Here is a 16,829-nt window from a genome sequence, read left to right on the forward strand (position 1 = left end):
TTTGTTGCACACAAGAGTCGAATATTCCATCCCCGGGATGAGTCACTGTAGCTTCGGACATGCTGCATGGTGTGTGTGTGCGCGTGAGAACACACCCAGAGTTATGTGCTTAACACTGATCATCAACACACACACACACACACACACACATACACACACACACTAAAAGAGAGTGCTGGGATTCTCTGGAACCCAGGCCGTGTGTCAGCTGTGTAAAGCTGCTCAGATCAGGAGACCTTGGCCTGCGCTGTAACCTCCTCTATCTCCCACTGCAAGAAAAACAACAACAAGCCTGGAGTCGCAGTCTCCCTGCACAACACTGCACTGCTGCAGCTTCCACTCAGCTCCACAACAGCAATGAGAAATAAATAAACACTTTCATGCTCTTCTTTCTAAAATTAAGAAGCTTTTTTTTCTCTGACTTTATATACTCAGAAAAAAACATATTTCATAGTGCACTGAGATCTGTGTGGAAAAAGGTTTGGAAAAAAATGGAACTCAGGAAAACCAAGGATTCTCTTTTCACAATCACACACACCATTAATATTACACACACACACACACACCACCAATATCACACACACACACACCACCAATATTACACATACACAACACCAATATTACACACACACACACACACCACCAATATTACACACACACCACCAATATTACACATACACAACACCAATATTACACACACATACACACCACCAATATTACACACACACACACACACACACCACCAATATTACACACACACACACACACACACCACCAATATTACACACACATACACACCACCAATATTACACACACATACACAACACCAATATTACACACACACACACACACACACACACACCACCAATATTACACACACACACACCACCAATATTACACACACACAGAACCAATATTACACACATACACACACACCCCACCAATATCACACACACACACACCACCAATATTACACACACACACACACACACACACAACCAATATTACACACACACACACACCACCAATATCACACACACACACACACACACCACCAATATTACACACACACACACACACACACCACCAATATTACACACACACACACACCACCAATATCACACACACACACACCACCAATATTACACACACACACACACACACACACACACACCACCAATATTACACACACACACACCACCAATATTACACATACACAACACCAATATTACACACACACACACACACCACCAATATTACACATACACACCACCAATATTACACACACCACCAATATTACACATACACACCACCAATATTACACACACACACACACACACACACAACCATTACACACACCAGCAATATTACACAAACACCACCAATATTACACACACAACCAATATCACACACCCCACCAATATTACACACACACCCCACCAATATTACACACACACACAACCAATATTACACACACACCCCACCAATATTACACACACACACACACACACAACCATTACACACACCAGCAATATTACACAAACACCAGCAATATTACACACACAACCAATATTACATACACCACCAATATTACACACACACCCCACCAATATTACACACACACCCCACCAATATTACACACAAAGAACCAATATTACACATACACACACAGAACCAATATCACACACCCCACCAATATTACACACACACACCACCAATATTACACACACACCACCAATATTACACACACACCACCAATATTACACACACACAGAACCAATATTACACACATACACACACACCCCACCAATATCACACACACACACAACCAATATTACACACACCCCCCACCAATATTACACACACACCCCACCAATATCACACACACACACACACAACCATTACACACACCAGCAATATTACACAAACACCACCAATATTACACACACAACCAATATTACACACACACCCCACCAATATTACACACACCCCACCAATATTACACACACACACACAACCAATATTACACACACACCCCACCAATATTACACACACACACACAACCAATATTACACACACACACAACCAATATTACACACACAGAACCAATATTACACACACAACCAATATTACACACACACACACAACCAATATTACACACACACCCCACCAATATTACACACACACCCCACCAATATTACACACACACACACACACACACACAACCATTACACACACCAGCAATATTACACAAACACCACCAATATTACACACACAACCAATATTACATACACCACCAATATTACACACACACCCCACCAATATTACACACACACCCCACCAATATTACACACACACCCCACCAATATTACACACAAAGAACCAATATTACACATACACACACACAACTAATATCACACACACCACCAATATTACACAAACACACAGAACCAATATTACACACACCCCACCAATATTACACACACACCCCACCAATATTACACACACACACACCACCAATATTACACACACACCACCAATATTACACACACACACACACACACACACACACACCACCAATATTACACACACACACACACACACACACACACACACACCACCAATATTACACACACACAGAACCAATATTACACACATACACACACCCCACCAATATCACACACACACACACAACCAATATTACACACACCCCCCACCAATATTACACACACACCCCACCAATATTACACACACACACACACACACACACACACACACACACACACACACACAACCATTACACACACCAGCAATATTACACAAACACCACCAATATTACACACACAACCAATATTACATACACCACCAATATTACACACACACCCCACCAATATTACACACACACCCCACCAATATTACACACACACCCCACCAATATTACACACAAAGAACCAATATTACACATACACACACACAACTAATATCACACACACCACCAATATTACACAAACACACAGAACCAATATTACACACACCCCACCAATATTACACACACACCCCACCAATATTACACACAAAGAACCAATATTACACATACACACACAGAACCAATATTACACACACAACCAATATTACACACACACACCACCAATATTACACACACACCCCACCAATATTACACACAAAGAACCAATATTACACATACACACACAGAACCAATATTACACATACACAACCAATATTACACACACACCCCACCAATATTACACACACACCCCACCAATATTACACACAAAGAACCAATATTACACATACACAGAACCAATATCACACACCCCACCAATATTACACACACACACCACCAATATTACACACACACACACACACCACCAATATTACACATACACAACCAATATTACACATACACAACCAATATTACACACACACAACCAATATTACACACACACACAGAACCAATATTACACATACACAACCAATATTACACACACAGAACCAATATTACACATACACCCCACCAATATTACACACACACACAGAACCAATATTACACATACACAACCAATATTACACACACAGAACCAATATTACACACACACCCCACCAATATTACACACACACACAGAACCAATATTACACACACACACACAACCAATATTACACATACACAACCAATATTACACACACACAGAACCAATATTACACACACACCCCACCAATATTACACACACACAGAACCAGTATTACACACACAGATCCAATATTACACATACACAACCAATATTACACACACACAACCAATATTACACACACACAGAACCAATATTACACACACACCCCACCAATATTACACACACACCCCACCAATATTACACATACACAGATCCAATATTACACACACACACACCCAATATTACACACACACACAGAACCAATATTACACACACACACCCCACCAATATTACACACACACAGAACCAATATTACACACACACAGAACCAATCACACACACACAGAACCAATATTACACACACAGAACCATTACACACACACACAACCAATATCACACACACAGAACCAATATTACACACACACCCCACCAATATTACACACACACAGAACCAGTATTACACACACACAGATCCAATATTACACATACACAACCAATATTACACACACACACACACACACAACCAATATTACACACACACAGAACCAATATTACACACACACCCCACCAATATTACACACACACCCCACCAATATTACACATACACAGATCCAATATTACACACACACACACCCAATATTACACACACACACAGAACCAATATTACACACACACACCCCACCAATATTACACACACACAGAACCAATATTACACACACACCCCACCAATATTACACATACACAGATCCAATATTACACACACACACACCCAATATTACACACACACACAGAACCAATATTACACACACACACCCCACCAATATTACACACACACAGAACCAATATTACACACACACAACCAATATCACACACCCCACCAATATTACACATACACAACCAATATTACACACACACCCCACCAATATTACACACACACAGAACCAGTATTACACACACAGAACCAATATTACACATACACAACCAATATTACACACACACACACACACAACCAATATTACACATACACAACCAATATTACACACACACCCCACCAATATTACACACACACCCCACCAATATTACACATACACAGATCCAATATTACACACACACACACCCAATATTACACACACACACAGAACCAATATTACACACACACACCCCACCAATATTACACACACACAGAACCAATATTACACACACACAGAACCAATCACACACACACAGAACCAATATTACACACACACAACCAATATCACACACACAGAACCATTACACACACACAGAACCAATATTACACACACACAACCAATATCACACACCCCACCAATATTACACACACACAACCAATATCACACACCCCACCAATATTACACACACACACAACCAATATTACACACATACACCCCACCAATATTACACACACAGAACCAATATTACACACACACCCCACCAATATTACACACACACCCCACCAATATTACACACACACAGAACCAATATTACACACACACAGAACCAATATTACACACACACAGAACCAATATTACACACACAGAACCAATATTACACACACACAGAACCAATATCACACACACACAGAACCAATATTACACATACACAACCAATATTACACACACACACAGAACCAATATTACACATACACAACCAATATTACACACACAGAACCAATATTACACATACACCCCACCAATATTACACACACACACAGAACCAATATTACACATACACAACCAATATTACACACACACACACAACCAATATTACACATACACAACCAATATTACACACACACAGAACCAATATTACACACACACCCCACCAATATTACACACACACAGAACCAGTATTACACACACACAGATCCAATATTACACATACACAACCAATATTACACACACACAGAACCAATATTACACACACCCCACCAATATTACACACACACCCCACCAATATTACACACACACAGATCCAATATTACACATACACAGATCCAATATTACACACACACACACCCAATATTACACACACACACACAGAACCAATATTACACACACACAGAACCAATCACACACACACAGAACCAATATTACACACACACAACCAATATCACACACACAGAACCAATATTACACACACACAACCAATATCACACACCCCACCAATATTACACACACACACAACCAATATTACACACACACACCCCACCAATATTACACACACAGAACCAATATTACACACACACCCCACCAATATTACACACACACACAGAACCAATATCACACACACACAGAACCAATATTACACACACACACCCCACCAATATTACACACACACAGAACCAATATTACACACACACAGAACCAATATCACACACACACAGAACCAATATCACACACACACAGAACCAATATCACACACACACAGAACCAATATTACACACACACACCCCACCAATATTACACACACACAGAACCAATATTACACACACACAGAACCAATATCACACACACACAGAACCAATATCACACACACACAGAACCAATATTACACACACACAACCAATATCACACACACACACAGAACCAATATTACACACACACAACCAATATCACACACCCCACCAATATTACACACACACACAACCAATATTACACACACAACCAATATTACACACACACCCCATCAATATTACACACACACACACACAACCAATATTACACACACACACACACACACACACACACAATATTACACACACACCCAATATTACACACACACACACACACCCAATATTACACACACACTCACACCACCAATATTACACACTCACACCACCAATATTACACACACACTCACACCACCAATATTACACACACACCACCAATATTACACACACACTCACACCACCAATATTACACACACACCACCAATATTACACACACACTCACACCACCAATATTACACACACAACCAATATTACACACACACACACTCACACCCTTTAAGAACTTTAAATAACACACACACAGCCTATAGATTTATGATGAGAGTAAAGCATCATCACGCCCCTTGCACCCTTACTCTCTTTACTCTGCTTCTCTTTTCGCACACTCGCGCACACACTCAGACAGTGATTCTGCTAGTTTCCATCTCCCTCATTAACGGAGGGCAGAACCAGCTCGGACGTCCGACTCGATTATCGTCCACCAAGAAGAAACGCTGTTCTGTCATTGCTCACATCTTCACCGTGCATCTTCTGTGTGTAAGATGCACAGACTTGTCCCTGCAGCTCCACCCCGTGAGAAACTGCAGTTTTTTTGTTTAACAGAATGAGTTGCAGAATGCAGGATTTGGGAATGGTTTATTTACTCAGCTCACTGTTTAAGGGCATGTCTCAAATCCCACACTACACAATAAATAGCGTGACTAAACTGTAGCCAGGAGACTTGAATGCTATCATGCTAGCTAGCATCAGGCTAACTATTATATTAGTCTATACACAGTGGCTCAGAAAACAATGTAAGATTTTGTTTAATATTACATAAAATATTAATTACTGTTATAAATAAGTAATGATGTAATAAAAGTAATAAAAAATAAAAGTAATAAAATAATGTTCATTAACTAAATAAGTAAGCATAAACAAATACCAGATACTGCAGGACAGCAGGGATTTTTGTCCCTTCATTTTCCTAGAACAGAGGAAGCGTCTAGATTTATAAGATTTGAAGTGACTGTATGCTAGTTGTGTAGCTTTTAGCTCGCTAGTTAATAGATTAGTTAATAATTGTGGAAAACACTACACACAGACACGACTCAGGAAGACCAAGGATTATAAGCCACTGGCTTTACCACACACACACACACACACACACGTCCAAACACACATCTTTTAACAATTTTAACTAACACACACACACAGCACCAATCTCTCTCTCTCTCTCACACACACACACACTCACTCACTGCACCAATCTCTCTCTCTCTCACACACACACACACACACTCACAACACCACTCTCACACATACGCACACACGGTATACAGCATACACAGTCTACAGGCTCTGTGCCAATCTCAGTTCTCTGTGTATTCGGTCCTCTAATTTTTGCCATTTCCTGGCATCACCTCATAACAATCAGCTATGTTTATTCCTGAGGACGGGCCTAAGAGCATTCGCTGGATGCATTCAGAACCATTTGAAGACGTTATTTTCCTCTGATAACTCAATAACACTCCACTTTTACCCATAAAAAAAGGTATAAAATGCAGCATATCTTGGTCAAGGAGTCAGAACAACTTGTCTATTTTCTGTGCAAAGCTTCAGTCACAGAGAGACTTATACATTCTACAAACCTTTAAACTGCTAGTTAAAGCGGTAATCTTCACTAGGATGAGTCATTTATAAATCAGTGATCTAATACTGTTGTAAATGTCAGGAAGATAATCTGGGGTGTGAGCTAAACGCTTCCAACGTGTCTGAACTTCACTCAGTACAGAGCAGAGGATCAGCATCCTCAACACACTGAAACACACTGTTTCAGCCTCAGCTGACATATTAAACTGTTTTAATAAACAATTGTCCAACAAAACCCTGTTTATTATAATGATTTTTACACTTTATACTTACCAACTCATTATACTGATTATTAACATCAAGCTAGCTAGCTTTCTTTAATCTAGAACATCAGCTATCAGCTAGCTCATTTCATTTGGAAAAATCCTCCAACACAGACACACAGACAGAGACACACACACACACATGCACACAGACATACAGAGAGACACACACACACAGGCACAGACAGACAGACAGACACACACACACCACACACAGACAGACAGACAGACACACACACACACCGCACACAGGCATCGACAGACAAATACACAAACACAGGTGCACACAGAGAGAGAGAGAGAGAGAGAGAGAGACACAGAGACAGGCAGAGACACAGGCACGCACACAGACAGAGATAGACAGAGAGACAGAGACAGACAGAAACAAACCAAGACAGACACAGACCGAAAGACACACAAACACACAGACAGAAGACAGACAGAGACAGGGACAGAGACAGGGACAGGGAGAGACACACATAGGCACATGCCCAGACAGAGACAGACAGACAGAGACAGGGACACAGAGAGACACACACACAGAGACAGACACACACGCACGCACACAGAGACGCATGCACACAGAGACACACACAGTCTAAGTTCATTCAGAATAGAACACAACAACTAAAGCCTCATAACTAGAAAAGCATGTTTAAAGCAGCTTTACACAAAAACCTTCTGCTTTTTCTGGATGCACTAATTCCTCCTTCATGGAACAAACCACCAGGAACGAGACCGTTCTTCCATTTTAACCCAAAATATAAATAAGCTTAATGAACATACTCATATTTCACATAATAAGCACCTTATGAAGCTCTTACCTTTAAATGGCATCAGTTAGATCAGGTGAAATGATTTAATAAAAGTTATTCGGGTCAAACATTAATTACTAGTGTAACATCAAGTTTCATCTGTTTCACACCTTAGCTCTTGTGCTATTCATAACATTTTTTTATTATTATTTATTTACTTCATTATATAATCAACAGTTCATTACTACAGCTTTTTGCTATATTCTTACATACATCTTATGTTCCACAAATAAAAATAACAACAATATTTCTCTTAAAGCAAGCAAATGATTTCAATGATTCTCTCACATTGTATATTTACACGTTTAAAATAATATTAAGATGCACTAAATATTCATAAAATTAGACACACGTTTAAATCCAGACCCAGTAAATCAGTAAACTGCTCTCCTGGATAAACACAAACCAAGTACTCACATTTCCTTGTGTTTTTCTTCTGCTAAAATCTGGTCATTTGGCTTGAGCCCATACCTGTTGAAGTCAAAAAAAATGAAAATAATTAATTTAACACATCTAATAAAACATAAATAAATAAATAAAATAAATAAATAAATAAAATTATTTAAATAAATAAAAACAGCATACAGATTTGCAATCAAAAATTATTTATAAAAAAAATATTTTATTTTTTACATGCAAAATGACTCCAAAAAGATGCCACATGATGTTGGCGGAATAGTAAGAAATAGCAGTATTAGTTTTGTTGTTTTTATTCCCTATATATGTGCTATATAATCTATATATTCTGATCAGTGTCTAAGACCAGACATTTCAGGTGAACAGGGCAAGATTATTTTATATTCTTCACCAGCTGAACATTTCTTCATACAAATGAGATGCACCTTTTCATACTTCATTGCTGTAGAATTGAAGTACACTTCTAAACTATTAACATCTTAGCTAGAGTTAATTCTATGAAACGAAACTGACATCAGGTCATTATATCAGGTTAAAATACTCTCATGAATAAGAACAAAAATACAGCATTTCACATGATGACAAAAAATAAAATTAAAATAATTGATTACATAATTAATGTGAACAGCATTATCTGCATGTGGATCCCAGTCAGGGCGTGTACGTGTGTGTGCATGTGTGTGTATCTGCATGTATGTGCGTATGTGCATGTATGTGTGTGTAAAAGATAAACACAGCTAATCTCTGGCTCATACTGACTCAAGGTCATCACGTCTCCATAACACCACAAACATCTGTTAAGACATGAGCAGTTAAGTTCCTCAAACATGATGATTATTAAATATTTTCCATTCCACACCATACCATTAATAAAATATGCTTCAAAGAGTTTGACTGAAAGGCAGGTTTGCTTTAAAAATAAAAAAAAACCTTGGTCTCATATTTTTCTTATAGTTTATTCAAGAAAAAAAGCAAGTGAGGCTCCTGAGTGGACAGAAACATAAGAGAAAAGCAATGACCCCATTATCCAGAGATCAGAGTATGAATCCTGATGACGCCACAGACAGCTGTGGCCGGGAGCCAGAGAGAGCAAAACTGGGAGGAATCAGAGCAACATGAACCAATCATGAACATTCATGTAGAAGGGTGATGACTTCCTCACAGTGCGTTATGCTAAACCTTCCCTTGTTCTCTTGTTGGAGAAATGCCTGATGGGTGGGAATTGGCCATGGACAAATTACAGCAAAAATGAGAGAGTGAGTGAGTGAGTGAGTGAGTGAGAGAGAGAGAGAGAGAGAGAGAGAGAGAGAGAGATGATCATGAATAGAACACACACAAAGACAGAGAGAGGATAATGTATAGATCCACACACACACACACAGTGAGTGAGTGAGTAAGTGAGTGAGTGAGTGAGTGAGTGAGTGAGTGAGTGAGAGAGAGAGAGAGAGAGAGAGGCAGAGTGAGAAAAAGAGAGTGATTGAGACTGAGTGAGGGAAAGAGCAAGAGAGGCAGAGTGAGAAAAAGAGAGTGACTGAGACTGAGTGAGGGAAAGAGAAAGAGAGAGAGAGAGAAAGAGAGTGACAGAGAGGGAAAGAGAAAGAGAGAGAGAGAGAGAAAGTGTATGAATAAATGATTTTATTTTTCACCATGGAATCCAGGATAAATCCCACATTTTGGGAAACTGCTCAATAATATCCCTCAAATCAGAACTATGTCAGGATCTTATATACACAAAAACAAATAAATACTATAAAATAATTATAATGAATCATGTGATACTTTTTTATATTTATATAGTAAATATTTCTTTAAAAAAAAAAATAAAGCAAGGTTTCCTGTGTTTAGACTGGAGTCACTCTCATGGTTTATAAATGAAAAGGACATGTACATCATAGTGACAAATCAAAGTGATCACACAGAGCTGAAGCAGTCTTCAACTCTTCTCAGTTTCAATAAATGTGGTGGTCATTAAAGGGCAAATCAGGGGATATTAATGCAATATATCAAAAAAAAAAAAAAAAAAAAAGAGAGAGAGAGAGACACATTTATATAGTATTTTTTTTGAGTAATTTGCAGTTTCTGAAGCCTGTAGTCAGACTTTTAAGGCTGAATATTTACTGCAGAGATAAAGTCCAGCTGATGACGGCAGCAGGTTTTCACAATCAGACTGCAGGTTGAAGTTTCATACTGGAGCTGTTTGGTGTTTACACAACCACGATATAAACCAACCGTGACATGCTGCCAAATATCAGGGAGTACAAACACAATGAACGTACAGGCCTCTGCCTCAGCACACTCTTCTAAATTCATCACTTGTATTCAACAGTGAAGTCGTTTATTCCAAAAGCACAGAATAGAAGACCTTCATGCCTCTGTTCTATACACTGCTCCCCATCACCATTAAGGCATGAATGCCTATTTACATTTCAAAAGGATTTAAAGCCTACATGCTGATTCTGTCGATTCAGCAGAGGCATTACAGTCACGCGCATGGTTTGCTCAAGTGACTCTGTGGATACTAACACACCGTACTTCCTTAGGCACACAAAGCGAGACCAAACACAAGCCAGTGCTACCAAAGGGCTAGTTCATCACTCAATTCCATTCAGATTTATTTATATGAAGATTGGATTTGAGCAGCTTCAAGAAATCTATAAATTCAGAATAAAAGTTATACATTTATTAAGGATTTATTCCTAATGAGCAAGAATGGTGAGGAAAATCTGCCTGAAGCCATATGAGGAAGAAACCTTTGAGAGGAACCAGACTCATCTGGGTGACACTGGCGAGCGTGATTATAAATAATTTCCCTGTGTACTACACTGTCAAATAGTACAATTCATTAACCAAGTTTTAACATGAAGTCTATCTTGTAACCATTCACTGAAGACTTGAGTGCAAAACTGTTCCTAGCAACTGCACTCCAAATCCATCTGAAATGAATGAATATTCCGAAAATATAATGCACAGAAGAAACTCTTCAAGAACATCCATCTCTTAGAAATGAAGGATTTGTTCACAGGTTTATGTTAGTCAGTTTGGCAATGTTATCCCGTGCAACATGGGTTTGTGTAAGCAGCCTCTGAATCTTTAAACTGATACGAATCCACAGTCTCAACTTTGCACCTAATGATTTGCTTTAGTTAAAGTGTCTCGTCTTCTCAGTTACGCAGCCTGCATCTATAACTGCTGAAAGCTAACAACAAAAAGAATACGAGGATAAACAGCTCATCAAGTTTCACCTCAAATATCACAATGAACTTCCTGTAGGCTTCACGACACATTTCCAAATGATTTTATTAAATTATACAGTGAAACGTTATCTGATTGAATTAATTATCCGATCCGATTAATCGAGCAGGATATAATCTAATTTATTAGCAAATCACTCAAGGGAGCATTCATACAAGACATATAAGGTATTCATGAAAATCCAGTTCAGTTCCGAAAAATCATAGACGATTTTTGCAAACAAGATGACTAACTAATGTGAACCAAAGATGGAAGATTATTTATTTCAACTGCTGAAATCGTTCATTTCATTTCGAAGACCTAACTAATCAATCCAAAACAAATCCATCAATCTAGGAAGAAAAATAATATTCAGGATAGAGTAGCAGCATCCTAAAAAAGGAGGCCAGATTAGTGTGTCTGTGGTAGCTGACGTGATGCAGTGGCTGAGCTGAAAGATTTAATGCCGTTTAGTCTTCATCTTATCGTTTTCTGTCTCCCGGATTCTGTAACGTTGCCTTTCATGGAGTTTGGTTGGAATCACAATACATAAAGCAGCTGTGCTGGAATTGTTTTTGGTATGAGTATGAAGAAAAGCAAACAAAATGAAATATTCCTGAATCTGGCAGGATTTTATAAAACTTTCTGTAGCCTAGGAAAACATGCACACACAGATTTATTAAAAAGGCTGCTAAATGAGACTGTATAAACAAAGCATGCTTAAAAGAAAAGAAAATCATCAGCCTAAACCTTGGTCTTTGCTAGCTGCACAGGCTGTGGTACAAAACCTCTGCTTATACAAGACTTTAAGTATTGCATCCTCCATAGTCCTAAAGCTAACCCTGGAAACCAGCACTTCCCATGTGTTTTAGAGCTTATGTAATGCGGTGAGAGAACAGCGAGCAGTGAGGGGTATTGTTTTATGACTGGCACTGGAATGGCAGGCGTGTGAACAGGCCTACGTGTCAGTACAGGAGGATTCATCGTGCCCACAGGGTGCCCACGCATGCCACCTCCTTAAAGAAACCGTCCAGATTACGGAAATTAGATTTAGTTCCCTCGTAGACTGGGGAGGAAAAAACAACAACAACAACAACAATAACGAAGGCTGGCGTACGTGGACGCTTTCACGTTAGGGAATTACGTATTTTCCCTGAGACACCTAGTGCCTGTGCTATCTTGTCTCTTACCTAATAAAAACAAATAAAACATGTGACTTACTTGTCAAGAAAATCCTTGTCCACCACAACACACATGTCCAGTAGAGGATTTCCCATGCCAAAGAGAGAATTTTTACTGTAAGGACACAAACAAGCATATGATTTTAATAAGGCTTATACGATCACAATGTCTGAGCACCTGATCACATAGGATTATAAAAAAACACTCATTTACTCCACCATGATCTACTTAAATATCTGCCAGGGGAACATTTATCCAGTAAATAGGAGTTGTATCTATTTGCTCTTGAAATGATATTGTTTGGGATTTCACCCGGCAGCAGTGTGCCTGTGGACACAGACGGAACATTCAGTCAGGCATTAAACTACACACTGTTACACAAGCAGAAAAGTGTTTAAGCACTGAATCTGCAGCAAGCTTCAAGCATGCAAAGAAATGTACTAGCACGCTGTATGGTCGCATATGTCCATAATAGATAAGAGATAACCAAGACTGAGCCAAGAGTACATTTTGAACTTTTGTTATTACTTTATTTTTCAGTCCATGCTACTTAAGCATGCTTCTGAAAATATCAACCATATGGCCGGTAAACGCCTGATGTAGAAGTGTTAGGAAATCACTGGACCAAACAGCCGGTGAAAAATTATTGGAAACTGTGGGTCAAAGACTACTCTTTTATTCACCCCGGTTGTGAAATTGTGGATACGCAAAACAGCAGAAAAAAAATGCAGACGTTCAGGCTGGTGAAAATCAATACACAAGGCAACAGCATGCATGTCTCGAATTGAAGGTCTACACCACTCTACTTATAAAAAAATATCTCAGTGATTTAAAAAGGAACATCATGAAACTGTAAGTCATGCTGAGACGGTCATTCCTGGGAAAGTTTTTGCTGAACACAGATGTGGGAGATTTTGGAGCAGGAAGTCACAAAAGTTGTTCAACAAAATATGTTCATGTTTATGTTTTAAACCCAACAGTGCATGACAAAGACATGCCTTAAGATGTTTTACCTTTATATATATATATATATATATATATATATATATATTATATATTTTTACATTTTACAGAGACTAGTAAATATAATAAATATCTGTTGAACTTAAATAAACATGGACACAGTATAAACACATCTCCCTCTGAGGATCGAATTAAACAAATACTGCAACCCATAGAAGTAGAGATCATCACAGCAGGTTAAAACAACATGCATTAAAAGAGCCATAATCGTGTCTTTCTGTCATCTCTGCACAAATGTCTTATATTATAAGAAGGCACACACTTACCTGGCCATGCTGATGATTTAGTAGTGATGGAGATTTAAGCACAAGATGCCGTTTAAAACATACACCACCTTTACTAGCAGTATGTGTAGTCTATCAATAAACGCAGTCAAGACGAGGGCTTTGCAGCTGATTGGCTAAGACAGAAAGAGGCGGGGATATACATTTTTTGTCCCCACCCACACCAATGAAAAGTGCGTTCTTTTGACAGACTAGCTGAGGGAGGGAGGGAGGGAGGGGGGGTTATGCATATAATTACTCACGCTTATGCAGCGGTTTAGGGGGAGAAAATGGGAGGAGCTATGGTAATATCCAGTTCAGTGACTGACATGCTTACTTTCCACGTGCCGAGTTTGGGCGCCGAGCCTTAAAATGAGGAAGACTGTACTGTCCTGATACTGAGCGCTTAAGTGTTTTTACTTTTAATGTTTTAAGTTTTTGTGCATTTTTTTTGTTCTGCGGGTTTTATTTTCTAGACACTGTGAAAAGGCCTCAGATCTCAGAATGGACATATTGCCGTAAAGCGATACAACCAGCTGCCCATGTGTTGGTTTCCTGTCTGTAAATCTAAGTGTATTGCTCTGTGTGTGGGCTGCTTTGTTACCCTTTAAACACATCTGTCAGTCCTCACAGCTAGCCAAGTCTCAGGACACAGTGACACTGAACCTCCATAGTGCTTAACAGAGGACAATCAAACACTGAACCTTGGACTAGGTCCAGACCCGTATGAGTAGAATGAGTGTGCAACAAAGTACTCTAGCACATGTAACAAAATCTGAACTGAGGCTTTGTACTCTGGACTTTATATAAACCATGTACTGCAAGCTTATATCTGTGAATACATTGTTTACTGTTACCGCAGTACAGTACAAAATTAACAGCAGCTTTACTTTTAGAAAAGGGCACAAAAAAACAACACAAGCCTGACTTGTTGCGGAAACAGCGCAGCAGATCAACACCAGACTAACAGAGTATCATTCAGTAACACCGTAAAGCTACAAGATCACTGATCAGAAAGAAGGAAACCCAAAACATTTTGGAAACAAATGTGACTTTACGACGGGGAGGCAAGATCATTGAAGTGCACATGAATTCCTGCAGGCTCCACAGCCGCCGCACGACACTTTAACTGCATAAAATCATATCACAGCACAGCAGATTGTCAATACGCAACTCACCCGATCGTCTGTTCCTCAAGTTTGATTTTCTTGCTTTTGGGTTCTCCTGTAGCCATAGTTAATTTATCGGCACACTAAAATAATACATACACGTCCCTACCACCTTGCTTGAGCAAATCTTAAAGAGAAATAGCGGCAGAAAGCGCGGTGAGGAGCCGTTCCTAAATTCCCCAATGTCCCCTACATAGTCGTACTAAGCAGGGTACAAAACAAGCCCCTTGTACACTTATAGTGCACTATTTTATAAAACTTGAACCGTTTGGAACAACGCGAGTATTGATTCATAGCTATCCTGATAACTGCCGGTGCAAAAACATCAAGAAAAAATGTTATATAATTTTGCTTAGATTGGTAAATACTGTAAATTGGGGTTTAGATATAGACTAG

At 39.0% G+C, this 16,829-nt stretch overlaps 1 protein-coding gene across 3 annotated transcripts in view; it reads right to left on the minus strand.

The window, feature by feature from the left end:
• Nucleotides 1-16,610, minus strand: part of adka (adenosine kinase a) — a 137,916-nt gene extending 121,306 nt beyond the window's left edge. Inside the window, exons 1-3 of one of the 3 annotated variants that reach the window (XM_058386089.1) lie at nucleotides 16,443-16,610; nucleotides 14,018-14,092; nucleotides 9,566-9,619 (exon numbers count right to left, since the gene is read on the minus strand). In XM_058386089.1, coding sequence (XP_058242072.1) covers nucleotides 9,566-9,619; nucleotides 14,018-14,092; nucleotides 16,443-16,498 — 185 coding nt within the window. In that variant the 5' untranslated portion in view covers nucleotides 16,499-16,610. Of the gene's footprint in view, nucleotides 1-9,565; nucleotides 9,620-14,017; nucleotides 14,093-15,267; nucleotides 15,388-16,442 lie in introns of those variants that run through there. The other 2 variants (XM_058386087.1, XM_058386088.1) reach the window with 2 other exon arrangements.
• Between the last annotated feature and the right edge of the window lie 219 nt (nucleotides 16,611-16,829).

This window comes from Hemibagrus wyckioides, linkage group LG03 (assembly GCF_019097595.1).
Source record: "Hemibagrus wyckioides isolate EC202008001 linkage group LG03, SWU_Hwy_1.0, whole genome shotgun sequence".
In the NCBI taxonomy this organism is placed as follows: Eukaryota; Metazoa; Chordata; class Actinopteri; order Siluriformes; family Bagridae; genus Hemibagrus; species Hemibagrus wyckioides.